The sequence below is a fragment of the Canis lupus genome, chromosome 8, assembly GCF_011100685.1.
Source record: "Canis lupus familiaris isolate Mischka breed German Shepherd chromosome 8, alternate assembly UU_Cfam_GSD_1.0, whole genome shotgun sequence".
Lineage (NCBI taxonomy): Eukaryota > Metazoa > Chordata > Mammalia > Carnivora > Canidae > Canis > Canis lupus.
In genome coordinates, this window is record NC_049229.1 from 71,552,032 (window position 1) to 71,578,767 (window position 26,736).

General features: G+C 42.5%; 1 protein-coding gene across 11 annotated transcripts in view; it reads left to right on the top strand.

Annotated features, from left to right (window-relative positions):
* The first annotated feature begins 460 nt into the window (after positions 1–460).
* The window catches only part of MARK3 (microtubule affinity regulating kinase 3), a 121,099-nt gene continuing 94,823 nt past the window's right edge, over positions 461–26,736 (top strand). For 2 of the 11 annotated variants that reach the window (XM_038545817.1, XM_038545818.1), the window contains exon 1: positions 463–685. In XM_038545817.1, the coding sequence (XP_038401745.1) occupies positions 635–685 (51 nt within the window). In that variant the 5' untranslated portion in view covers positions 463–634. Of the gene's footprint in view, positions 686–26,736 lie in introns of all 11 variants that reach the window. The other 9 variants (XM_038545825.1, XM_038545828.1, XM_038545822.1 and 6 more) reach the window with 7 other exon arrangements.

The window sequence follows — 26,736 nt, forward strand, 5'->3', positions numbered from 1 at the left end:
GCCGGAGGCAGCAGAGGAAGCCGAGGGGCGGCCATCTTGGGTCCGTGAGGCTCTGAGGTACCGGGAGCGGCGGCGGCGGCGGCCACCGGGTGGAGGCTGAGGCGGCCAAGCGAACCGGAGGGAGCAGAGCAGCCGGGCGCAGGCGCCGCCTCCGCAGCCCCCTCCATGGTCGGCGCCCGCAGCCCGCGGCAGCCTGTCTTGCACCGCACCTTGTCCACATCCTCCTCCTCCACTTCAGGGGCAGCCGGCGGCGCTGTGTGGAGGCCCCGGCGCTGAATTCGGCGGTGCGACGGGCGAGGGCGGAGGAGGAGGCGAGGGGGTCCCGGCCCGAGGGGCGCCCTGAGGCGCGGGCACGCCGGCGGGCCGACCCGCCGCCCGCCGCCACCGCCGGCCCGGCCCCCGCCGCCCGCGGGGCTCCTCGGCGCGGCCGCCGGGGCCGGGGGAGCATGAGCCCCGGGACCCGCCGAGGGACGGCCCGGGCCCGGCCCGGGATCTAGACGGCCGTGGGGGAGGGGAGCCGCCGTCGGCGGCGCCGCTCCGGAACCGCAGGGCACTCGAGGACGCGGTCGCGGCCCCCCCAAGGCCGTGCTGTTTTGTTTCACCCTCGCATTGTGCAGAAGTGAAGTGAAGTAAAATGTCCACTAGGACCCCGCTGCCAACGGTGAATGAAAGAGACACTGAGAACGTAAGTGCCCGCGCCGGCCGTGCCCGCCGAGCTCGGGGTCGCAGGGCCGGGGCGCGCTGGCAGCCGCGGGCGGACGGTGGGCACCAGCGGGGCGGCGCGGGCGTTCCCGGTTCCCGGTTCCCGGTTCCCGGGCCTGGCGGTCGGGGTCGTGGGGGGCGCGCGGGGCCTCGCCCGGCCTCGCCCGCGCGTGTGTCGGTTGTTGGCGCGTGGAGCCGCGGGTAGGCAGGGCCTGCTGTTGGGTCGGGCAGGCGGCTCTAAGGGCCTGTCGGGTCGGAGCCAGCGCCGTGGGGCTGATGCGCAGGAACCGACTGGGTCAGGCGGACTGCCCTGTACACCCACCCGGGTGTCTGAAGCGGTCTGGAACTGAGCTGAGTGACAGTCCCTACAACCGAGTGGCCCCTGAGGGATCTCCGAGGGCCCTTTGGAAGGAAACTGCAACGCTCTAAAGCAGAGAAGTTTGTGGAGACAGTACAGACCGCATCCCCGCATCTGTGGGGAGCGTTTGAAGGGCAGGTGTGTAGTAAAGCTGCGCGGCCCCGCGGTGCCCGGCTCAGGGACACCCGCCCCGGCCGTAGTGGCTTCCCTCCTTCCCCAGGCCAGGGTGGCCGGGGCCAGCCTTTGGTCCCTTCCAGCGCTCACATCCTGGGACTCTCTAAAAGGAACCTTTGATTCTGTTCACGTAGACCTTTTGAAAAGGCCAGGAACGGCATTTTTAGGGAGTGACAACTTGTAGTGGAAATTCCTTTGGACGAATGTTGACTCTGCCCGAGAGTGCTTTCTGAACTCTTCTCTAGCACAGGGTTCAGAACCGCTCCAGTCTAGCCGGGAGTTATCTTCTGTAAAACATCTAGCGAATAGCTTGTGAAGAAACTTCACTGGCCTTTCATTATACATGTTATGAGGTAATTCCTGGCAAGAAAATGCCATCACTTAGGAAAAGCTTTCTTGCTCTGCCTGTTTCCATGCTTTCGACAACGTCCAGAGAGACATAGTGGCCTCTTGGTATCAAATGCCTTCATTTTAATCTTCAAAATGCTACTTGTGTGCTGGATAACTATCAGGCGATTTAATCTGTTTATGTGAACTTTGGTCTAAAGCATTCATGTAGTGTATTAATATATAGTATTTAGTGCTCTTTTTAACATTGTTAAGTAATACAATGGCATATGTTCCTTCACCTGAGATGGATTAGAAAGTTCCATAAAAAGTGAATAATAGAATGTCATAGACTAAGTGAGTCAGGGAATTCATTTTCTTAGAGACCTTTTGAAGAACCTGTTTCTGACTTCATTTTCCTACTCCTTGATTACCCTGTAGAATGGAGTAAGCAAAAAACAAAACAAAACACAAAAAAACCCAAAACGAGTTACTAGTTTTGGTCTCTGACTTTCACCCAGTGAAGCAAAATCTTACATTGACCCGAGAGCAGGAGCTCCATATTTTCTTTTTTCTTTATTTCTTTTTTTTTTTTTTTTAAGATTTTATTTATTTAAAAAAATATTTATTCATGAGGGACAAGAGAGAGAGGCACAGACACAGGCAGAGGGAGAAAGCAGGCTCCATGCAGGGAGCCTGACATGGGACTGCCTGCTCCATATTTTCTAAATGAACTAAAGCCAGGGGCTCCTGAGCAACTCAGTCGGTTAAGCATCTGCCTTCAGCTCAGGTCATGATCTCAGGGTCTTGGGATAGAGCCCCAAGTTGGGCTCCCTGCTCAGCAGGGAGTCTGCTTCTCCCTCTGGTCCTCTCCTCTTGTCCTCTCCACTGCTCATGCTCTGTCTCTGTCTTTGTCTCTCTGTCTCTCTCAAATACATAACTAAATAAAATCTTTAAATGAACTGAAGCCAAACCAGTCAGATTTGTGATACTGAAGGATTTACACTAATGAGTGTTTTTACTTTGTTCTCTGGTAAATTTGTTGAATTATGTTTTATTATTTTATTTTTTATTTTTTTAAAGATTTTTGGGCAGCCCAGGTGGCTCAGCGGTTTAGTGCTGCCTTCAGCCCAGGGCGTGATCCCCGCATGGAGCCTGCTTCTCCCTCTGTCTGTGTCTCTGCCCCTCTCTCTCTCTGTGTCTAATGAATCTCTCTCTGTGTCTCTCATGAATCTCTCTCCCAGAAGTGGCGACTGGGTGGCTCAGTCTGGGCAGAGAGGGGCAGAGACACAGAGAGGGAGTAGCAGGCTCCCTGTGGGGAACCCGATGCGGTACTCGATCCCAGGACCCCGGGATCACTCCCTGAGATATGCTCAACCACTGAGCTCAACCCAGGCATCCTTTGAATTATGTTTTAATCTTTTTATGTGTTGTTAGAAGCTACTAACTTTATTTTTTAAAAACAATGTAGGATATGGAGTGTGCCTTTATTCTTGTGGAATGTGTTTAAATTTGAATTTTTGACAATGTTAAAATCAGATTTGTAACATGTCATTGCATTAATTCACCATGCCCTGTTCCATTTTTTAAGTTGTGTTAGAATGTTCGGAAGTAGTAGTGTGTTTTTGACAGTGTGGTGCCCTTGTGTCAGTGTTACACATCTCCTGTTTGCCGTGTTATTCACCTGCCATTGCTGAACTGCTGAGTATTAGACTTCCTGCCAGTTGGGGAGGATACAAGAATGAATTGGAAGCTCTCAGTTTCCGGAGCAGCTCTTTGGTCAAAGGTTTATTGACATAGGACATTTACTCTTTTTAAGTGTAAGGTTTGATGAGTTGTGACAAATGTATAGTTATGTAACTACCATCACAGTCAAGATATAGAACATTTTCATTGCCCAGAAAGGTGCTTAACTTGTGGCCCTTTACAGTTATTCCCCTTTCTTCCCGCAGCCCTTGGCAACCACTGATCTATTATCTGCCCCTATAGTTTTATCTTTTCTAGGATGTTATATAAATAGAATCTCTATTCACATTTGTGTATCAGTAGTTCATGTCTTTTTATTGCTGAGTGGTAGTTCATTGTTCGGATGTACAAATTTTTTTTAAGTTTTAGTTTTTAAAAAATTTTTTATTTTATTATTTTTAAAGATTTTATTTATTTATTCATGAGAGACACAGAGAGAAAGAGAGAGAGAGGCAGAGACACAGGCAGAGGGAGAAGCAGCTCCATGCAGGGAGCCCGAAGTGGGATGTGATCTTGGGTCTCCAGGATCATGCCCTGGGCCGAAGGCAGCGCTAAACCACTGAGCCACTTGGGCTGCCCCAAAGTTTCAGTGTTAATTCCAGTTCACATACAGTGTTATATTAATTTCAGGTATACAGTATAGTGATTCAGCACTTCCATACATTACCCAGTTAATGTACAACAATTTTTCATCCATCCACCATTGATGGATGTTTTGGCTGTTATGACTAGAAGCTTTGCCTTTCATTTTGTAAAAAGACTTTCCATTTTGCTTATCCTGGGAATCTTATTTATTTATTATTTTTTTGAGCCCAGTGTGGAACTTGAACTCATGTCCCTGAGATCAAGACTTAAATTGAGATCTGGAGTCAGACACTTACCAGACTGAGCCACCCAGATGCCACTCCTGGGAATCTTATTTAAATTTTAAATAGGGGGATCCCTGGGTGGCTTAGTGGTTTGGTGCCTGCCTTCCGCCCAGGGCATGATCCTAGAGTCCCGGGGTTGAGTCCCTCGGGGCTCCCTGTGTGGAGCCTGCTTCTCCCTCTGCCTGTGTCTCTGCCTATCTATCTCTCTGTGTGTGTGTGTGTCTCTCATGAATAAATAAATCTCTTAAAAATAAATAAATTTTAAATAATTGCAGGGGTGCCTGGGTGCCTCATTTCGTTAAGCATCTGCCTTCAGCTCAGGTCATGATCTCAGGGTCCTGGGATCGAGCTCCACATGGGGCTCCATGCTCAGCATGGAGTCTGGTTCTCCCGCCTCTCTCTGTGTGTGTCTCTCTCAAATTATCTTTCTAGAAAAGAACAAAAATTATTTTTAAAATTCATTAAAAAAATTTTTTTTAAGATTTTATTTATTCATGAGAGACAGAGAAAGAGAGGCAGAGACACAGGCAGAGGGAGAAGCAGGCTCCATGCAGGGAGCCCGACTGGGGACTCGATCCCGGGTGCCCAGGATCAGGCTCTGGACCAAAGGCGGTGCCAAACCAGTGAGCCACCCGCCCCCCCCCCCCCGCCCCCCCGCCTTTTTAAGATTTTATTTATTCATGAGAGACACGGTATTTTTAAAATTTAAATAATTGCATATAATTGTGATAGGAATGTTGCTTATAGATCAAGAATAATAAGAGGCAGGTAATTTGCAACAAGAATATTGCTTTCATCCTAGTACACTACTATTGTTTTTCTTTTGTTTGGTTTACAGATGTGAATATCCACCTTTAGCTGATGGGTATATAAAAGATAATATTGTGGGCAGCCCGGTGGCGCAGCGGTTTAATGCCGCCTGCAGCCCAGGGCGTGATCCTGGAGACCCTGGATCGGGTCCCACGTCGGGCACTCTGCATGGAGCCTGCTTCTCCCTCTGCCTGTGTCTCTGCCTCTCTCTCTCTCTCTCTCTCTCTCTCTCTCTGCATCTCTATGAATAAATAAATAAAGTCTTTGAAAAAAAAAAAGATAATACTGTTTGGGGCACCTGGGTGGCTCATACTGACTTTTGGTTTTGGCTGAGGTCATGATCTCAGGGTTATAGGGCTAGGTCCTCAGCATGGAGTCTGCTTGAAAGTCCCCGCCCCCCAAGTATAGAAGTAAAATCATTTTTCTTAAAAGGGTAATACTGTTATTAAATCATTTTAAAACTCAAAAAAAAAATCATTTAAAACTCAAAAGGACTAATCAAATAATCCGAGCCTACTGAGGCTCAGGTGACGGGAGCTGCTTGTGACAACACTATTTAGTAGCAGCACCTCTATTAGGCTCCAGATCTCCGGTTCATTCCCCTCTGCTTTTTTTTGTGTAGCAAGCTGTTCCTCAAAAGCTTACATACTGGTGTGCCTGGGTGGCTCAGTCGGTTAAGTGTCTGCCTTTGCTTCAGGTCAAGATTTCACGGTCCTGGGATCCAGTCCCATGCCAGGCTTCCTGCTGTGGGGAATCTGCTTCTCCTTCTGCCCCTCCCCCTTGCTCAAGCACACACTTTCAAATAATCTAAAAAAAAAAAAAAAAACACCCCAAAACCCAAAAACCTTATGTACTAATTACTCAACTAGAGAGATGTAGTTGTATCAAAACAGTATAATTAAAATAAAACTTAAGTGTTTTGTTATGGAAAATTTCAAACAAATAAACAAGGAGGATTTACTACCTTTATCAGTGGTTCTCAGCCAGGAACAATTTTGTCCCCCCCCCCCTCCCCCAGTGGACATTTGACGATGTCTAGAAGCATTTTTGATTGTTACAACTGAAGAGTTTACTGACTAAATTCTGCTTAGTTTAGAATGCTGCTAAACATTTTACAATACACAGGACACCCCTTCCTCCCCCAACAAAAAAAAATATCTAGCCAAAAATGTCAATAGTGCCAGAGTTGAGAAACCCTGGTATATAGTTAGTCCTCCATGTACTCAGCAGCTCAGTGGTGAGTCTTCATTTTAAGAAGCAAATTCTGTACATCATATCATTTCATCTCTTAAGCTTTTAGAAGAGATAAAAGCTGTTTTTATGAAAATTGTATCATAATCCCTTTATCATTCCTTAATATCAAATACCCAGTCAGTTTTCAAATTTCTTCAGTTGTCTACTTAAAAAAAAAAATATATTTTATTTATTTGAGAGAGAACATGCATGAGAGAGCAGAGGGAGAGGGAGAAGTAGGCTATTCCTGAGGGAGGGAGCCTGATGGGGGGCTCAATCTCAGGACCCCAGGATCATGAACTAAGCAGAAGGCAGACCCTTAACCGACTGGGCCATTCAGGCATCCCAGTTGTCTACTTTTTTTTTTTTTTTTTTTTTTAAGATTTACTTATTTATTCATGGCAGAGAAAGAGATAGAGAAAGAGGGACAGGCAGAGGGAGAAACAGGCTCCGTACAGGGAGCCCGACGTGGGACTCGATGTCGGGTCTCCAGGATCACACCCCGGTGCTAAACCGCTGGGCCACCGGCGCTGCCCCCGGTTGTCTACTTTTTTAACACTGTGTCCAAATTGGAACCTATCTTGCGTCCATGTATTATAGTTAACTAATACGTGAAATAAGATGCATTTTTGAAGGCAACAGAAAAGTTTATATTTTAATGTTCTGCAGTTGACTTGATTAGAGCCATGGTCAAATCCTGTTTGGACACTGGTAAAATTAAAAATGTATTTTTCACCTATATTTTAAAGCATATGACACCTTGTAAGCCTGAGTTATTTGCCAAAGTATGAGAAGCCCTGGGGCTTTGCCAATTATTTAACAGCTCCTGGTGTGTGTGCATCATGTACTTACTTACTGTTAATGCAGACAAGCCATCAGAATCTCAGGATGCCAGGGTGGCTCAGCAGTGGAGCGCCTGCCTTTGGCCCAGGGTGTGGTCCTAGAGACCCAGGATCGAGTCCCACATCAGGCTCCCTGCATCGAGCCTACTTCTCCCTCTGCCTGTGTCTCTGCCTCTTTCTCTAGGTGTCTCTCATGAATAAATAAAATCTTAAAAAAAAAAACAAAAACAAAAGAATTTATCTCTGTGGTGTTTTTGTTTAGTCAGCTATAGGTTATATGAGACTATTATAACCTATTCAAGTTTGAGTGCTTACTTTGTATATGACACTGTGCTAGGTGCCCTAGAGGATATACCTAGGAACCATATTGCACCTGCTTTTAGGACTTCTCAATCCCTGCAGAACAAAGCATCCTGAGTTCTATGAAACTAGCCTCTCAAACTGTCAAACTGGAGCAGACACCAGTATCACCTGGAGGGCTTGTTAAAGCTGATTGATGGGCCCTACCCCCCAGACCTTGATTCTACAGTTAGCATTTTTTTTAAGATTTTATTTATTCATGAGAGACACACACACACACACAGAGAAAGAGAGAGAGAGAGACAGGCAGAGGGAGAAGCAGGCTTCATGCAGAGAGCCCCATGCGGGACTTGATCCAAGGTCTCCAGGATCACACTCTGGGCTGAAGGGGGTGGGGGCGCTAAACCGCTGAGCCACCCGGGTTGCCCTACAGTTAGCACTTGTAACAAGTTCCCAGGTGTTGTTAATGCAGCAGGTCCATAAACGACATTTTAATCACTGCATTCGTATTCAGTGAAAGCTTGCCAACTAAACTATATTCCTTCAGATTGTATTGTGACTATAGAAGAGATTTCTAACAGATTAAATAAAAATTAAGTTCCATGAATTTCGGGACGCCTGGGTGGCTTAGCGGTTGAGCACCTGCCTTTGGCTCAGGGCATGATCCCGGGGTCCCGGGATTGAGTCCCGCGTCGGGCTTCCTGCATAGAGCCTGCTTCTCCCTCTGCCTCTCTCTTTGTGTCTCTCATGAATAAATAAAAAAAATCTTAAAAAAAAAGTTCCATGAGTTTTTAAAGTTGGTTCTTTGTAAGAAAGTGTAGTTATGGAGTGTAAAAAGTTACTATTTGCTGATCATATACTGTATATCAGGCAACAGTATTAATTACTTTATATAATATTTCATTTAAAATATAATGATTTGGGGGCACCTGGGTGGCGCAGTTGGTTAAGCATATGCCTTCGGCTCAGTTCATGATCCTGGGATCGAGTCCCACATCAGGCTCCCTGCTCAGCGGGGAGCCTGCTTCTCCCTCTTCCCCTCCCCTGCTTGTGCTCGCTGACTCTTTGTCAAATAAATAAATAAAATCTTTTAAAAATATATAATTTCATTTAATCTGCCTTTTAACTTTTTTTTTTTTTTTTTTTGCCTTTTAACTTTTAAGCACAACTCTCTATTGAATAAAGTTGTTTGGGCCTTTTTTTTTTAACATTTTATTTATTCATAGAGACAGAGACAGAGAGAGGCAGAGACACAGGCAGAGGGAGAAGCAGGCTCCATGCAGGGAGCCTGACGTGGGACTCAATACCAGGTCCCCGTGATCACACCCTGGGCTGAAGGTGGCGCTAAACCGCGGAGCCACCCAAGCTGCCCTATTTGGGGCTTTTTAAAAAAGTTGATTTGAGGGATCCCTGGGTGGCGCAGCGGTTTGGCGCCTGCCTTTAGCCCAGGGCGCGATCCTCCGGGATTGAATCCCACGTCGGGCTCCCGGTGTATGGAGCCTGCTTCTCCCTCTGCCTATGTCTCTGCCTCTCTCTCTCTCTCTCTCTCTCTCTCTCTCTCTATCATAAAAAAAAAATAAATAAATAAATAAAAAGTTGATCTGAGAATACATATATTCTATGAAGTCAAAATGTTTTGAGAAAAGATCTTATAGACTTCAATTTGAGGATTGTTTTTGTTTTTTTCTGTATGTAAGCTAGGTAAAAGTGGGAATTTGTAATGAGTATAATATTCTCTTTGATTACATATGTAGTACATGATTATTTTACATTGTAATTACTTGTAAGAGATCTATGGTTTAAAGTAATGGTACCTGTTATTTTTATTTTTTATTTTTTATTATTATTATTTTTTTGTTATTTTTAATTTAAAAGAGAATTGCTCTGAATTCTAGGATATAGCCAAATTTTATCCCTGGAATTTCTTTTCAACCTGGAAGTAAGTCAGGGAATGCAGCCCTTTCTGATCACCACTGGGAGGACTAAAGCGTAAAATGCTTTTCTCAGTGTTAGGGGCCATGGGGAGAGGGCTGGGAGAAGGAAAAAAAAAGGAAAACTCTTGTCTCACTTCCATTTTATTTTATTTTTATATATTTTAAAATATTTTTTAAGAGATTGAAATAGAGAAGGTGTTTGTGTGTGTTTGCAAGCAGGGGGAGGAGCAGAGGGAGAGGGATAAGCAGCCCCTGTGGTGAGCATGGAGCCCAATGCAGAGCTTGATCCCACTACCCTGAGTTCATGACCTGAGCCCAAACCAGGAGTTGGACACTCAACTGACGGAGCCACCCAGGTGCCCCCCCTTTACATAATAGATGTATATATGCATATATATATTAAGATTTATTTATTTATTTGAGAGAGAGTGTAGGGGGTACTCTGGGTAGGGGGAGAGGGAGAGAGAGAATCGCAAGGAGACTCCACCCTGAACACGGATCCCAACTCAGGCTCCATCCCATGACTGGGAGATCATGACATGAGCCAAAACCAAGAATCCGATGCTCAACTGACTAAGCTACCGAGGCGCCCGATACATTTTTTTTAAGTAAACTCTACCCCCATTGTGGGGCTTGAACTCACTACCCTGGGATCAAGAGCCACAGTCACATGCCAGCCAGGTGTCCCATCTCCCCTCCACTTTATTTTATTTATTTTTTTAAAAGATTTTATTTATTCATGAGACACACACACACACACACACACACACAGGCAGAGACACAGGCAGAGGGAGAAGCAGGCTCCCTGCAGGAAGCCAGGTGCGGAACTTGATCCCGGGACCCCAGGATCACACCCTGGGGTGAAGGCAGGCGCTAAACCGCTGAGCCACCCAGGGATCCCTCTCCCCTCCATTTTATTTTATTTATTTTATTTTTTTTTTTTAATTTTTTATTTATGATAGTCACAGAGAGAAAGAGAGAGAGAGAGAGAGGCAGAGACACAGGCAGAGGGAGAAGCAGACTCCATGCACCAGGGAGCCCGACGTGGGAATCGATCCCGGGTCTCCAGGATCACGCCCTGGGCCAAAGGCAGGCGCCAAACCGCTGCGCCACCCAGGGATCCCTCCCCTCCATTTTAAACTTTCAAATTAAACCTGAAGGAGAGAACAAATCTCTTCCCTGGGAATATCTCAGCTTTAATGTTGTCTTATACAAGAATTTAAAGAATGTGTTTGGAGTTGGTCTGCAAGTAGTCCTCAGGAGTTTGTGTTGACCCATTTGCACCTGCATGTAGAATAATTAGAAGGGTGGAAGTTGGCACTGGAAGCAAGGATTTTTTTTTTTTCCTTCGAGGTAGAGTTCTTCAGCATTGTATTCTAGCCATCTGAGCTGCTCAGCCATGGTTAGTCTTGTGTAATCTTTTTTTCTTTTAAGATTTTATTTATTTATGAGAGTCAGAGAGAGAGAGAGAGAGAGAGGCAGAAAGAGAGAGGCAGAGGGAGAAGCAGGCTTCACTCAGTGTGGGACTTGATCTCAGTACCCCGGGTCACGCCCTGAGCCAAAGGCAGATGCCCAACTGCTGAGCCACCCAGGTGTCCCCAGTCTTGTGGAATCTTGTGTAGATTAGATAAGGCATTGTGTAAGTGTGTTACATGGAATCTTGGTGCTCAGAATTGAAACTTGAACAGAGCAGGTGGTGTTTTGTTTTTATTTGTTGCTAATAGGCAGTTGCATTTGGGTGAATATTCAGTATTAGAGAGTTTGTATTATGGATGTTTTACATGAAAATGTGTATTGGTAGAATTTAGTATAATACTTGAATAAGCTGAGCCTGAAGGTTTTTATTCTAGAATTTCATATTAACCCCATTCTTTATGCAGTATCTTTATGACTTCATTGACTACAATAGCAGATTCTAGCATGAGAATCCTGGAGAGGAGTCTACCTAGAACCATTCCCTAACTCAGCCTTCTGCTCTGAGAATTGCCATTCTTTATCCAGAAGAATAATTTAAACCAAGGCAATCAGCTTTTGTTGTTGATGGCATTCTGTTCACATACTGTCTCCACCTTTCCTTGTCTTCCTTCCTTTGCTAACCTATTCCTAGGCCCTCCTTGGTATCCATAGGCATATAATAGCTCTATTAGCAGAATGGACTAAAGGAGCTTGTTTTCTTCTCTTAAAAGAAGGTTGCCATCTAGACGTTAAAGATACTTAATGATAAAGAACCTTCCACATCACATACCATGGTAATGTATTCCAGGTTTTTTTTTTTTTTTCCATTTCTATTAGTTCAGGTTCCTTTTTTTTTTTTTAAGATTTTATTTGAGAGTGAGAGCACGAGTGGGGGAGGGGTGGCAGAGGGGCAAACAGACTGCCTGCTAAGCAGGGAGCCTGAAGCAGGGCTCCATCCCAGGACTCTGAGATCATGACCTGAGCTGAAGGCAGACGCTTAACCTACTGAGCCACCCACGTGCCCCCGTTCAGGTTCTTAACCTTTATTCCCTGCTTATTGTATAGTGGTTTTTATTATTACTATGGAACAACTGGAACTCTACAGTTTGGTACTGTAAAACAACAGCTGTTTTATTATTATATTCACAGGTTGTGTGTAAGATATTCAGACAGGGGTGGCTTAACTCTTCTATATGGAACTTCAGTTTGGAAGATCTTAAAAGGCTGGGGGATTTGAACAGCTGGGCTGGGAGATCCACATCCTAGATTGCTTCTTCATGCACATTTCTGTCACCTTGGCAGAAGGCTGGGCTCAGCTGGGACTCTTGGCAGGGAATGTCTACAACGGCTCCTCCAGCATGGAGGCCTCACTGTAATCAGACTTCTGAGGTGATTCAGCCTTTCAGAAAAGACAGAAGCTGCCTGTCTTTTATGATCTAGCCTCAGAAGGCACATAGTATCACTTCCATCATTTTCTCTTCATTAAATCTGTCAGAAGCACTCAGATTCAACAGAAGGAACATGGACCTTACCTTGTAATGGGAAGTGTGTCAAAGATGTTGGGTGGATGTTTTCAAATCACTGTAATAGTAACTCTTTGGATTTATAATCTGATCTAGCATTTTATTTTTTAAAGATTTTATTTATTTGAGAGAGGCACAAGCAGGGGGAGAGGCAGATGGAGAGGGAGAAATAGACTTCCTTGCTGAGCAGGGAGCCTGACATGGGGCTCGATCCCAGGATCCGGAGATCATAGTCTGAGCCAAAGGCAGACGCCTAACCGACTGAGCCACCCAGGCACCCCTGACCTAGCATTTTATTGTGACCAGAGACATTAAATAACTTTTTTTGTGCCCTGGTTACCTCATCTATAAAATGCATTGGTAATAGTGATGGCCTCATAGGGGTGTATAAGGATAAGGCCTTCTGTGCTCTGGCTTCCCTTTCCACTTTGTCCTCATCTCCTACCCTCTGTACCCACTACACCCATAGACCTAGGAGTCTTCTTGCTGTTGTGAACACACCAGGGACACTCCAACCTCAGGGCCTTTGCATTGCCCTTCCCTTTAAACACTTTGCTTCCAGATATCCTCATGGCTGATTTTTTCACCTCCACTTTTCACATATATTACTTCAATGGTTTAATCACCTATGGCTCTCGCAGTCTCCCCAACCCTGATCTCGTTTTCTTTTCTCCATTGCAGTTGTTATTTCCGACCTATTGTATTATTTACATATATCTTTTTTTTTTTTTTTAATTTTTTTTTTTTTTAATTTATTTATGATAGTCACACACAGAGAGAGAGAGAGAGAGAGGCAGAGACACAGGCAGAGGGAGAAGCAGGCTCCATGCACCGGGAGCCCGACGTGGGATTCGATCCCAGGTCTCCAGGATCGCGCCCTGGGCCAAAGGCAGGCGCCAAACCGCTGCGCCACCCAGGGATCCCTATTTACATATATCTTATGTTGATTGTGTTTTGTCAGTTTCCTCTAGTATACAGAAAGCCCCAGAGGGACAGGAATATTTGTTTTGTTTACTCATGTAACAGATATCTAGAACATGCTTTCCATTTATCACAGGTGATCAACAAAATATTGGTTGAATTACTGATTAGAAGGGACAGTATGGGTAAACCATTTAAAACAGTGCCCGGGGGGGTTCTTGGGTGGCTCAGCGGTTTAGCACCTGCCTTTGGCCCAGGGTCCCAGGATTGAGTCCCACATTGGGCTCCCTGCATGGAGCCTGCTTCTCCCTCTGCCTGTGTCTCTGCACACCTGCCTCTCTCTCTCTCTCTCTCTCTCTCATGAATAAATAAATAAAATATTTTTAAAAATAATAAAAAATAAAACAGTGCCTAATACATAGGAAGTAACAGATACGTATTAGCCATTATTAATGTTAATGGTCTTTTTACTGGTCTTCTCATCTCTCTCCCTGTGTCCTTGGTCTCTCCCCTCTGTAGTCATTTCACGGAGAGCATCTCTCTTTAAAATCTAAGGCAGCTTTCTTAAAGGGAGACTCAATGGATAGCATCTGGGCTTAGAAGTGGAGGGAAAGATGGGAGCCTAAGACTGGTTGAGGGAGTAATTAGGAAGACATGTCTGAAGCAGAGTGGACAAGATGTGAAACAAAAAAGGAAGGAACAACAACAACAAACATACAAGAAGTTGGGATTTGGAGTTACATGGTTGGAATTAAAACTAGCCTTCAGGGCAGCCCGGGTGGCTGAGCAGTTTAGCGCCGCCATCAGCCCAGGGTGTGATCCTGGAGACCCAGGATCGAAGTCCCACGTCAGGCTCCCTGCATGGAGCCTGCTTCTCCCTCTGCCTGTGTCTCTGTCTCTGTCTCTGTCTCTCTCTCTCTCTCTTTCTCTGTCTCTCATGAATAAATCTTTTAAAAAAAAATGAAACTAGCCTTCAAATACAAGTAACTTAATCACGACCAAGTTGATTGACTTATCTGTGCCTCAAAAAATTTTATCTCACTTTTTTTTTTAAGATTTTATTTATTTATTCATGAGAGAGGCAGAGAGGGAGAGAGGCAGGGAGAAGCAGGCTCCATGCAGGGAGCCCGATGTGGGACTGGATCTCGGAACTCCGGGATCATACCCTGAGCCAAAGGCAGACCCTCAACCACTGAGCCACTCAGGCATCCCTTTATCTCACTCTTTTACTATTGAGATATAATTGGCATATATAACATACTAGTTTATTAGTTTCAGGTGCACAATATAATGATTCAGTAGTTGTAGATTGTGAAATGATCACAATAAGTAGTTAATTAGTTATTAACATTCATCACCACACAGTCACAAATTTTTTTCTTGTGATGAGAATTTTAAGATCTACTCTCTTAGCAGTCTTCAAAAATAAATTATTATTATTATCTAAAGTTACCATGCTGTGCATTTCACTTTTTTTTTTTTTTTTTTTAAATCACAAGGGTATAACACCATCTCTTGCTTGTGGGCATTCTACAGATGTTAATTCCCTCTTGTTAGTTTTTGTAGTGTTACTCTAAAAACTGGATAATCTAGAGTCTTTGGTTTAGAATTCGAAGTTCTTGATACAGCTTTCCAGCTTTGTTATTTCTAACTGCTGAACTCTATCTATAACCTTAATACTCAGCCAAACAATTCTGCTTGGCTGTTTGTTTGCCCGGAGATTTCATACTCGCTAGTTGCCAGGTCCTATGTTCTGAGACTGCAGAGGGAACTCAGTCAAGTACTTTAGTGTAGGAATTAACTAAGCTAAGAAAGAGTTGGAGATAGAAGGGGGAGCAAGGCAGAAAGGACAGCCTAGTCAGGAGCATAACGATAAATTGCCAGCTATCATGATGTCAAGGAACTACAGCCTTTTTCTTTTTCCTTCCCCTCCAATGTTAGTGCGACGTGAAATGAGATGTGAGAGATGAAAATGGTTAGACATGCAGGTTGGGGGATGTTCCCCATCCCCCAGGTTATTTTTATTAGCTTTCTTTGTGCTAGTGCCTGCTTGAAGTAACCTTTGTCTTCCATTAGAACTCTACTGTGTATTCTTCAAAGACTCCATTCCTTCACCTCTATGATACCTTTTTATCTTGCATCTCACTCAAATGTGATTACATCCTCTTGAGTGCTTAGAGCTGCATTTTCCTACACAGTAGCTGCCAGCCACATGTGGCTACTGAGCACTTGAAATGTGGCTAGTCTGAATTAGGATGTTCTGGAAGTATAAAATATGTACCCAATTTCAGGGACAGTATGACAGTATGAAAAAAGAATGTACAGTCTTAATCTGTTTATATTTTGTGTTGAAATACATGGGGATGTGTTGGGTTAAATAAAATACTATTAAAATTAATTTAACCTGTTGCTATGTTCTTTTAATGTTTCTACTAGAAAATTGAAAATTAAATATGTAGCTCACATTCTATGTACCAGATGGCACTTAGAGTACCTACTGTCTGATTTTCTCAGTGGGGCCACATTTGAGTTATTAACCCTAGCAGGGTTAGGAGTGCCTTAAAGGTTTGACACCATACTTTATTTTATCGCTTTCTCTTGCTTGGCACTTAGTAGTTGCTTAGCCTATAGTTAACTGATCAAAAGCTACTGAGGGAAAGTTTTCTTTAGCCTCAAATTTATTTGTAATCCTTCTGAGGATTAGATGAGTAAACTATTTTTCAGTCTATTTCATAGTAGTAGTTTATTAAAAGTGAAAACTACTTCACTGAATTTATGGATATGAACAGTAATAGTTCTCTATTTCTGTTGTTCATATTCTCAGAAACTTTTCTTTATAAACTCAGCCACAAAAAGTCACATTATCTTTGGTCAGTGTGAGCCCTTTCTCTTGTTTTATTTATTCTTTTCAATCTCTATATGTCATTTCCTTTATCTCCCTAAGATTGACCTTTTGTTTAATATATTGTAAAGTATATATGTATGTGCTCTTACAAAGTGTACATTTGGCACTTTATGTAAAATACTGCATATGTCTCGTCTATGCATCTAATCTGTAGTATCTATTCAAGGGCATGGCATTTCCATTTTTTCGAGTATTTTTATGCCTTTTATTTATTTATTTTTTTTTAATTTTTTAAATTTATTTATGATAGTCACAGAGAGAGAGAGAGGCAGAGACACAGGCAGAGGGAGAAGCAGGCTCCATGCACCGGGAGCCCGACGTGGGATTCGATCCCGGGTCTCCAGGATCGCGCCCTGAGCCAAAGGCAGGCGCCAAACCGCTGCGCCACCCAGGGATCCCTTTTATGCCTTTTATTAAAAACTCAAAGCTTTCTCCAGAGAGCTTGTGAATATTCTTGATCAAGATAGTTTCTACCTGGACAGCCTGGGTGGTGGCTCAGCGGTTTAGCGGGGCCTTCAACCCAGGGCCTGATCCTGGAGACCCGGGATCGAGTCCAACGTCAGGCTCCCTGCATGGAACCTGCTTCTCCGTCTGCCTGTGTCTCTGCCTCTCTCTCTCTCTTTCTCTCTCTCTGTGTGTGTCTCTCATGAATAAATAAATAAATAAAATCTTTAAAAAAATTTTTTAAAAAAGATAGTTTCTACCTACTTTATAGTTTTTATTGATATCGTGAATAGTTATTTTTTGTTAAATGTTGTGGCAGGTTGCTACAGATGTAGAGAAGTGTTATAGGTTGATCTTGTACCTTGTCAAACTCTCTCATGAGTTCTAGTGGTATTTCTGATTATGTTGGTTTGTAGGTAGATTATATCATCTACAGTGACAGTTTTATCTCTTCCCTTCTGATTCTCACATCTTACCATTTTTTTCTTAAAGTATTGGCCATTACCTTTAGTATCATGTTAAATCATAGTAGTGATAATAGGCAGCTTTGTCTTGTTTCTGATTTTAAATAAATGATTCTAAAGTTTCTCTATTTAGTGTAATATTTACTGAAGGTTTTGGTTCATGATTTTTATCAAATTAAGGAAGTTCTGTTCTCTTGTTTGCTAAAAGTTTTTTAAATCACAAATTGTTTAATCTTACCAAAAAACTTTTTGCAGTGAATGAAATAATCACCCCACTGCTTTCAAAAGTGAAATTTGATTTTATGAGTATCTCTAAAGTACAAAATACTTAGGGGACAGCCCTTTATTGTCACAATTTAGCTTTGTAGAATTTTTTACATTTGAAAAACCTGCTCTTGTGTTAAGGAGGTGGCTTGTTTTTTTAAGGTTTAGAAGGAATATGTGGGCACGTGTCATATGTTTTTAAAATGAGACCAAGCTCTGTTCAGGAAGAGTTGAAATATGGTGTAAAGTTGTTTTATTTATTTATTTTTAATTAATTTATTTATTCATGAGATACACAGAGAGAGGGAGAGAGAGGCAGAGACACAGGCAGAGGGAGAAGCAGGCTCTATGCAAGGAGCCTGACATGGGACTCGATCCTGGGACTCCAGGATCACACCCTGGGCCAAAGGCAAGCGCCAAACCGCTGAGCCAACCCCAAGGATCCCCTGTAAAGTTGTTTTAAATTTGATCCCCCCCCCCCCCCAGTTTTATTGAGAAGTAATTGACAAACATCACTGTATAAGTTAAGACATGCATCAGGATGGTTTGATTTATTCACATTGTAAAAAGGCTGTGCAGTATATTCAGCTAACATCCATCTTCTCCTATAAATACAAAAAAAGAAAAGAAATAAAGGAAAAAAATTTCTCCTTGTGATGAGAATTCTTAGGATTTACACTTCCATTTTTTTTTAAAGATTGTATTTCTTTATTAGAGAGAGGGAAGGAGAGAATGCATGCACGTGAGCAGAGGGGAGGGGGCAGAGAGAGACGCAAACTCCCCACCAATCAGGGGTCCTGCTGTGGGGCTTGATTTTTGGACCCCCTGGATCATGACCTGAGCTGAAGGCAGATGCTTAAACGATGGAGCCACCCAGGCAACCCAGGATTGACACTCTATGACTTTCCTATATATATCATAAGGCAGTGCTAGCAAGAGTAATCATGTTGTACATTACTTCTTTTTTTTTTTTTTTTTTTAAAGATTTTTATTTATTTATGATAGTCACACACAGAGAGAGTGAGAGAGGCAGAGACACAGGCAGAGGGAGAAGCAGGCTCCATACACCGGGAGCCTGACGTGGGATTCGATCCCGGGTCTCCAGGATCGCGCCCTGAGCCAAAGGCAGGCGCTAAACCGCTGCGCCACCCAGGGATCCCTACATTACTTCTTTACTGTAAAACTAGAAGTTTGTACCTTTTGACTATCTTCCTCCAATTTTCCCTTCCCCTATCCATTACTTCTGGTAACCATAACTATGATTTCTTTTTCTATGAGTTTGGGTTTCTTTGTTTTGTTTGTTTTGCTTTTGGATTCTATGTGTGAGACTGTATAGCATTTTTCTGACTTATTTCACTAGCATAATGCCTTTGAGATTTATCCATGTTGTTGCAAATGGTAAGATTTCATTATTTTTTATGGCTGAATAATATTCCACTGTGTATATATACCACAGCTTTTTTATCCATTTGTTTATTGACACTCAAGTTGTTTCCATGTCTCGTCTCTTGTGCATAATGCTGCTATGAACTTGAGGATGCAGATATCTTTTTGAGGTAGTGTTTTTGTCAACTTTAGGTATATACCCAAAAGTGAAATTGCTGCATCATGTGGTGGTTCTCTTTTTAATTTTTTGATAATTGTCCATACTGTGTTCCATAGTGGTTGTACAATTTACAATCCCACCAGTGCACAAGGGTTTTCTTTTTTTCTATATCCATGCCAGCATTTGTCTTTTTTTAAAAAGATTTATTTATTTATTTAAGGGGGGAGGGGCAGAGGGAGAGGGAGAAAGTCTTAAGCAGACTCTGCACCTGACATGGGGCTCAGTCTTACCACCCTGAGATCATGATGTGAGCCAAAACCCAAGAATCCAATCCTTAACTGACTGCACCACCCAGGCACCCCAGCATTTGTCTTTTTGATGATAGCCACTCTGACAGGCATGAGCTGATAATCTTGTGGTTCTAATTTGCATTTCCCTAATGACTAGTGATGTTGAGCATCGTTTTATGTACCTGTTAGCCTGTTGTGTATCTTTAGAGAAATCTCCATTCAAGTCTTTTGCCCATTATTTAATTGGGTTCTTTGTTTTTTGCTGTTGAGTTGCAGGAGTTCTTCATATGTTTTTGGATATTAACCTCTTACCAAATTTATGGTTTCAAATATTTTCCCGTGCTATAGGTTATCTTTTCACTTCATTGATGGTTTCTTTTGCTATGCAGAAGCTTTTTATTTTTATTTATTTTTTAAAGATTTTTATTTATTCATGAGAGACACACAGAGAGAGGCAGAGACACAGGCAGAGGGAGAAGCAGGCTCCACGCAGGGAGCCCAACGTGGGACTCCATCCTGGGTCTTCAGGATCACGCCCTGGGCTGAAAGCAGTGCTAAACCGCTGAGCCACCTGGGCTACCCTGCCTTAGGTATCCTATCCAAAAAATCATTACTGAGACCCATGTCCAGGTTGTTCCTATGTTTTCTTCTAGGAGTTTCATGGTTGCAGGTCTTACATTTTAGTTTTAACTTATTTCAAGTTAATTTTTGTGAGTGATATAGGTTATAAGGGTCCAATTTCTTTCTTTTATGTATGAGTACCTAATTATCCCAGCATCATGTATTGAAGAGACTGTCTTTTCTCCATTGAGTGTTCTTGGCTCCTTTGTCAAATATTAGTTGACTGTATATACTTAGGTTTCTTTCTGGGTTCTCAGTTATGTTCTCTTGGTCTATTTACTTTTATGCCATTATCATGCCATTATCATACTGTTTATTTTCATAATGTTTCTTTATAGTATGGCTTGAAATCAGGGGTTGTGATACCTCTTGCTTTTTTTTTTTTTTAACGATTTATTTATTTATTCATGATAGACATAGAGAGAGAGAGAGAGAGAGAGAGAGGCACAGAGACACAGGAGGAGGGAGAAGCAGGCTCCACGCTGGGAGCCTGACGCGGGACTCGATCCTGGGACTCCAAGATCACACCCTGGGCCAAAGGCAGGCGCTAAACCGCTGAGCCACCCAGGGATCCCTCTTGCTTTTTTTTTTTTTTTTTCTCACTATATTTTTGGCTGTTTGAGATCTTTTGTGGTTCCATATAAATTTTAGGAGTGTTTTTTTGTACTTCTATAAAAATGCTATTGGAATCTTGATCTAGATTGCATTAAATCTGTAGATGGCTATTAGTGGCATTAACATTTTAACAATATTAATTCTTCCAACCCATGAACACAGGGTATTTATTTGTATTGTCTTCAATTTCTTTCATCAGGGTCTTAGAGTTTTCAGTATAGAGATCTTTTACCTACTTAATTTATTCTTAAGTATTTTATTCTTTTTGATGCTTTTGTAAATGGGATCAATTTCTTTCTTTTTTTTTTTTAATTTTTATTTATTTATGATAGTCACAGAGAGAGAGAGGCGCAGAGACACAGGCAGAGGGAGAAGCAGGCTTCATGCACCGGGAGCCCGACGTGGGATTTGATCCCGGGTCTCCAGGATCGCGCCCTGGGCCAAAGGCAGGCGCCAAACCGCTGCGCCACCCAGGGATCCCCTCTCTCTCTCTCTCAAATGAATAAATAAAGTATTCTTCAAAAAATTTATTTATTTATTTATTTATTTATTTATTTATTTATTTATTTATTTATTTTTTAAATTTTATTTATTTATGATAGTCACAGAGAGAGACAGAGAGGCAGAGACATAGGCAGAGGGAGAAGCAGGCTCCATGCAGGGAGCCTGACATGGGATTCGATCCTGGGTCTCCAGGATCGCACCCTGGGCCAAAGGCAGGTGCTAAACCACTGTGCCACTCAGGGATCCCAAAAAATTTATTTTTAAGTAATCTCTATACCCAACATGGGACTCAAACTCACAACACCTGAGATCAAGAGTCTTATGCTGTACCTACTGAGCCAGCCAAGCACCCTTAGATGTTTTTTAATTTAAGGACTTCATGTTAAGGAAACATCAAACTAAATATACTGAGTTTATCTCTATTGTAATTTAACAAACATCAGGTATTTCCATCTGTTGTATGAGTTTATAGTCTGATGGGGGAAATATAAGTTTCTTTTTGCTTTGTGTTATGATTGTTTATTTGCATGAGTGTGTATTAGTTTAGGTTGAGTTATACTGTGGTAACATATACACAGCCGAAATCTTAATGGTTTGACACAGTAACAACCCTTGTTTACACAATTTCCCTGAATGCTCATTGGCTTCATGAAGATTGACTTCACTGCCCAGGCCAATTTGGGCTTGTGGCCTTCTGTCTTTGGGCAATGCTCAGGATATAGAAAAGCAGAAAATGGTTTGTGGAGTCAAGCACTGGCAGTTAATGCTTCTGATGGGAATGACTTGTCATATTCACTTGTATGTTATTGGCTAAACTTAAGCACATGGCTGTGCCAGCCAACTCAAGTGAAGGAAGAGTATAAGTCAGTGGAATCCTCTACAAACTCAGAAGCAAGAGCCAATCTGGTGGATAACAGTATTGTCTATAAGAAGGTAGCATAACAGGTAGATACAAAGTACATCTGGAGCAGGAAGGAAAAGAAAAAAAAATCTGATGAGATGCAGGAAGAGTGATGGAAGGCTTCATAAAGATGGTGACAAATGTTCCAAAAGTAAGGGAATGAGTAAGGTTTTCTTAGGTTTGAAGAGAAGAAAGCTCAAACTGAGTAGGGTTTTCTTAGGTTTGAAGAGAAGCAAGCTCAAACTGAGGGACCATGCTAGAGAATAGTAGATAATATAGCTGGAAAGGAGGAATAGATAGATCACAGAGGGCCTCAAATTTATTTCCCATTCATTCAGCAACAATGTATTGCATGGCTACTCAGTGGTAGTCCCTACTCCCAAATTCTAGGAATATTTGATAATGAACAAAGCAGATAAAAATGTCTTGTCTTGTCTTTCTGAAGGTTACATCTAGTGGATGCTAAGGAGTCACTCTTTTATTCTAAGTAGGTTGGAGTAAGAGTAAGCAGTGGTATAAACTGGATGCCTATGCATTTATTTTTAAGGTTGTTTTTTTGTTGTTGTTTATTTGAGAGAGAGCAAACGAGAGCACAAGCAGGTGGAGAGGGAGAGGGACAAGCAGCCTCTCCGATGAGCAGGGAGCCCGATGTGGGGCTCAATCTTGGGACTCGGGAGTCATGACCTGAGCTTAGTTAACCAGATTCTTAACACTGACCCATCCAGGTGCCCTGATACTTATGCATCTTAAGATTCTTTTAATAGTCCTATTTTATGTGTAATAGAAGACAGTTGATTTGCACATAAGTTAATATTTTGTCCATTTGATTATGTCCCACTCTAGAAAACTTGATGCATGAAAAGTTGAATTTTTAAAACATATAAATTAGAAAATATGTTTATACTACAAAAGCTTTTTTCTTTTTTTAAGAGTTTGTTTATTCATGGGAGACACACACACACACAGAGGCAGAGACACAGAGGGAGAAGCAGGCTCCATGCAGGGAGCCCGATGTGGGACTCGATCCTGGGTCTCGAGGATTATGCCCTGGGCTGAAGGAGGTGCTAAGCCACTGAGCCACCAAAAAACAAACAAACAAACAAACAAACAAACAAACAAACAAACAAAAAAAACCACTGAGCCACCGAGGTTGCCCTTTTTTTTTTTTTAAGATTTTATATATTCATTCAGGAGAGAGACAGTGAGAGAGAGGCAGGGATATAGGCAGGGGGAGAAGCAGGCCTCCATGCAGGGAACCCTATGTGGGACTCAATCCTGGGACTCCAGGATCACTCCCTAGGCCGAAGGCAGGCACCAAACTGCTGAGCCACCCAGGTGTCCCTACAAAAGCTTTTTTTTTTTCTTTTTTTTCTTTTTTAAAGATTTATTTATTTATTCAGAGGGAGAAAGAGAGGCAGAGACACAGGCAGAGGGAGAAGCAGGCTCCATGCAGGGAGCCCGACGTGGGACTCGATCCCAGGTCTCCAGGATCACGCCCCGAGCCAAAGGCAGCGCCAAACCGCTGTGCCACCAGGGCTGCCCTACAAAAGCTTTCTTAATCCAAATTTTGGCTGGTAGTATAATATTAATGACCGTATTTTCATTGTGTAAATAGTAAAGCCACTTGACACATAGCTTATGGAGACAGAGATTTTGTTTTTATGCACTGCTGTTTCTAGTACCCAAAACAGAGCCTGACACATACATATACAGATATGAAATCTACTATATGTCATCACATCAGTAAATATTTGAATAAATGGATAGAAAAAAAGTTCTATTTGGAAGATAGAAATTTCCCGTAATCTGACCATCTGACACTATAATGATAGTATTGTGTTACCATGTAATAATCATTCTAATATTAAGTCCTTGTTCTGTGCCAGGTGCTGTTGTAAGATCTAAGGAATAATAAATTACCTGTTTTTGTGAAACCTAAATCTCATTTGGAAATAAACATATAACAAACATCCTAATAATAATAATAACAATAATAATAATTGTTACTATTGTAAGATTTATTTGAGAGTGTGAGTGCATACATGTTTTTGTGGGCTGGAGAGCATAGGAACAGGGGGAGAGAATCTTCAGGTAGGCTCCCTGCTGAGCTTGGAGCCTGATGGGAGGCTTGATCCCATGATCCATGAGAAAACAAGAATGGATACTTAACCAACTGAGCCACCCAAGCGCCCCACCAAAATTCTTTTAAAACCCTAGTCCAGTTGATTTACGAAATTTGAATGACAGCAGCACGTGTTTTGTTTACAAGTGTACCTGCTTTGTGTGAAGTCCTATTGCCATAACTTTGCTGTTTTAGATTTTTCTTTGATAAACAGATCCTCATTTATAAATAGGCTATTTCTCCAAAGTTCTTTTTTTTTCTTTTTTAAGATTTTATTTATTCATGAGAGACACAGAGAGAGAGAGTGAGTGAGTGAGAGAGAGGCAGAGACACAGGCAGAGGAAGAAGCAGGCTCCACACAGGGAGCCTAATGCGGGACTCGATCCGCAGGCTCCACACAGGGAGCCTAATGCGGGAGCCTAATGCGGGTCTCCAGGATCACACCCCGGGCTGAAGGCAGCGCTAAACCACTGGGCCATCGGGGCTACCCCAAAGTTCTTATTTGGAAATTAGAATGCTTTTTGTTATATGAATAGTACTACAAATTACTTAGATTTGTAACTGGTTCATAAAAGCCCACTTTACTTAAAATATACATTTACAATAAAAACATAAAAATTGTTTGCATACAGTGTTACGTGATAAACAGAAGTGAACCTATCCTAAAACCTGGTATGTGAAGGAGAAATATTTAATTAGAGGAATATGAGAAAGTAGATGGGGGAAAACAAAGAGAGAAAGTAAATGGAGGTTAACAGGGAAATTCTGTAAACCATCTTTGAAGACTTCAGAAGCTAATGGCACAAATTCGTAAGCTTTCAGGTTAAAACACTTGTTTTTCCTTTTTCCTTGATATGTGTATTATGATGTAGTTTTTTTATGTTTATCAGCTGGATTCAGGCTTGTTTTGATTTATAGGTAGTGAGAGAACAGAAGAAAGAAGGGACATTTTCCTGGATTAAAAGAAAAAAGAGGGATCCCTGGGTGGCGCAGCGGTTTGGCGCCTGCCTTTGGCCCAGGGCGCGATCCTGGAGACCCAGGATCGAATCCCACGTCGGGCTCCCGGTGCATGGAGCCTGCTTCTCCCTCTGCCTATGTCTCTGCCTCTCTCTCTCTCTCTGTGACTATCATAAATAAATAAAAATTAAAAAAAAATAAAAGAAAAAAGAATGAAGATTTCAAGTGTATGTATGGGTATTGGGAGAGAGAGAGCAGTGCCCTGAAAGGCAGGCAGTGGGCCATGGCATCCTTTGAGCATGTGTGGGGCAAAAGGCAGCATGAGGCAGCTGAATGCTTATACATACACCTGTTGGGTGTTTGTAATTCTAGTACATTTGTATTTAATAAGGTTAGAAGTATATGTGATTTATTTTATGGAGCATATTGAGTACTTTATTCATCTAACAAGCATTTACCAAGGACCACATAGTCTGGCTGGTTTCTTCTTTTTCTAAGTTTTAATTCCAGTTAACATACAGTGTTATATTAGTTTCAGGGGTACAATATAGTGATTAATCTATCCCATACATGGCCCGGTGTTCATTGAGACAAGTGTGTGCTTTAATCCTTGTCACCTATTTCCCCCATTCTTCTATCTACCTCTTCCCCAGTAACCATCAGTTCTTTATAGTTAAGGGTCTGTTTTTTTGGTGTGTCGCACTCTTTTTTCCCCTTTGCTCATTTGTTTTGTTTCTGAAATTCCACATATGAGGGACACCTGGGTGGCTCAGCAGTTGAGCGTCTGCCTTCAGCTCAGGTCCTGATCCCAGGATCCAGAATTGAGTCCTGCATTGGGCTCCCTGTGAGGAGCCTGCTTCTCCCTTTGCCTATGTCTCTGCGTCTCTCTCTATCTCTGTGTGTCTCATGAATAAATAAATAAATCTTTAAAAAAAAATTCCACATGAGTGAAATCATACAGTATTTGTCTTGTTCTTCCTGACTTTGCTTAGCATTCATTATACCCTCTAGATCCATCCATATTGCAAATGGCAAGATTTCATTCCCTTTCTTTTCATTCCTTTTTTATGGGTGAATAATATTCCATTGTGTGTGTATGTGTGTGCCTCCTTTTAAAATTTGTTTGTTCGTTTATTTATTTAGTGAGCATGAGAGGGGGATGGGCAGAGGTAGAGGGAGAAGCCAACTCCCTGCTGAGCAGGGAGCCCAACATGTAGCTCAATCCCAGGATCCTGAGATCATGACCTGAGCTGAAGGCAGACACTTAACTGACTGACCTATCCAGGCACCCCTGTATCTCCTTTATTCATCAATCAATGGACATTTGGGCTGTTTCCATATTTTGGCTGTTGTAAGTAATGCTACTATAAACATAGGGATGCATGGATGTCTTTCAAGTAGTGCTTTTGTATTTTTGTATTTTGAGTGTAAATACCCAGTAGTGTGGATCATAGGGTAGTTCTATTTTCAACTTTCTGAGGAACCTCCAGCCTATTCTCCAGAGTGTTGCTCCAGTACTCATTCCCACCAACAGTGCATGAAGGTTCCCCTTTCTTTTTTAAAGATTTTTATTTATTTATTCATGAAAGACACACACACACACAGAGAGAGAGAGAGAGAGAGAGAGGCAGAGACACAGGCAGAGGGAGAAGCAGGCTCCATGCAGGGAACCCAACATGGGACTCGATCCTGGGACTCCAGGATCACGCCCTGGGCCGAAGGCGGGTGCCAAACCGCTGAGCCACCCAGGGATCCCCAAGTTTCCCCTTTCTCCATATCCTTGCCAACACCTGTTTTTTCTTGTGTTGTTGATTTTAGCCTTCTGACAGGTGTGAGGTGATACCACATTGTGGTTTTAATTCGCACTTCCCTGATGATGAGTGATAATGAGCTTCATTTCTGTATGTCT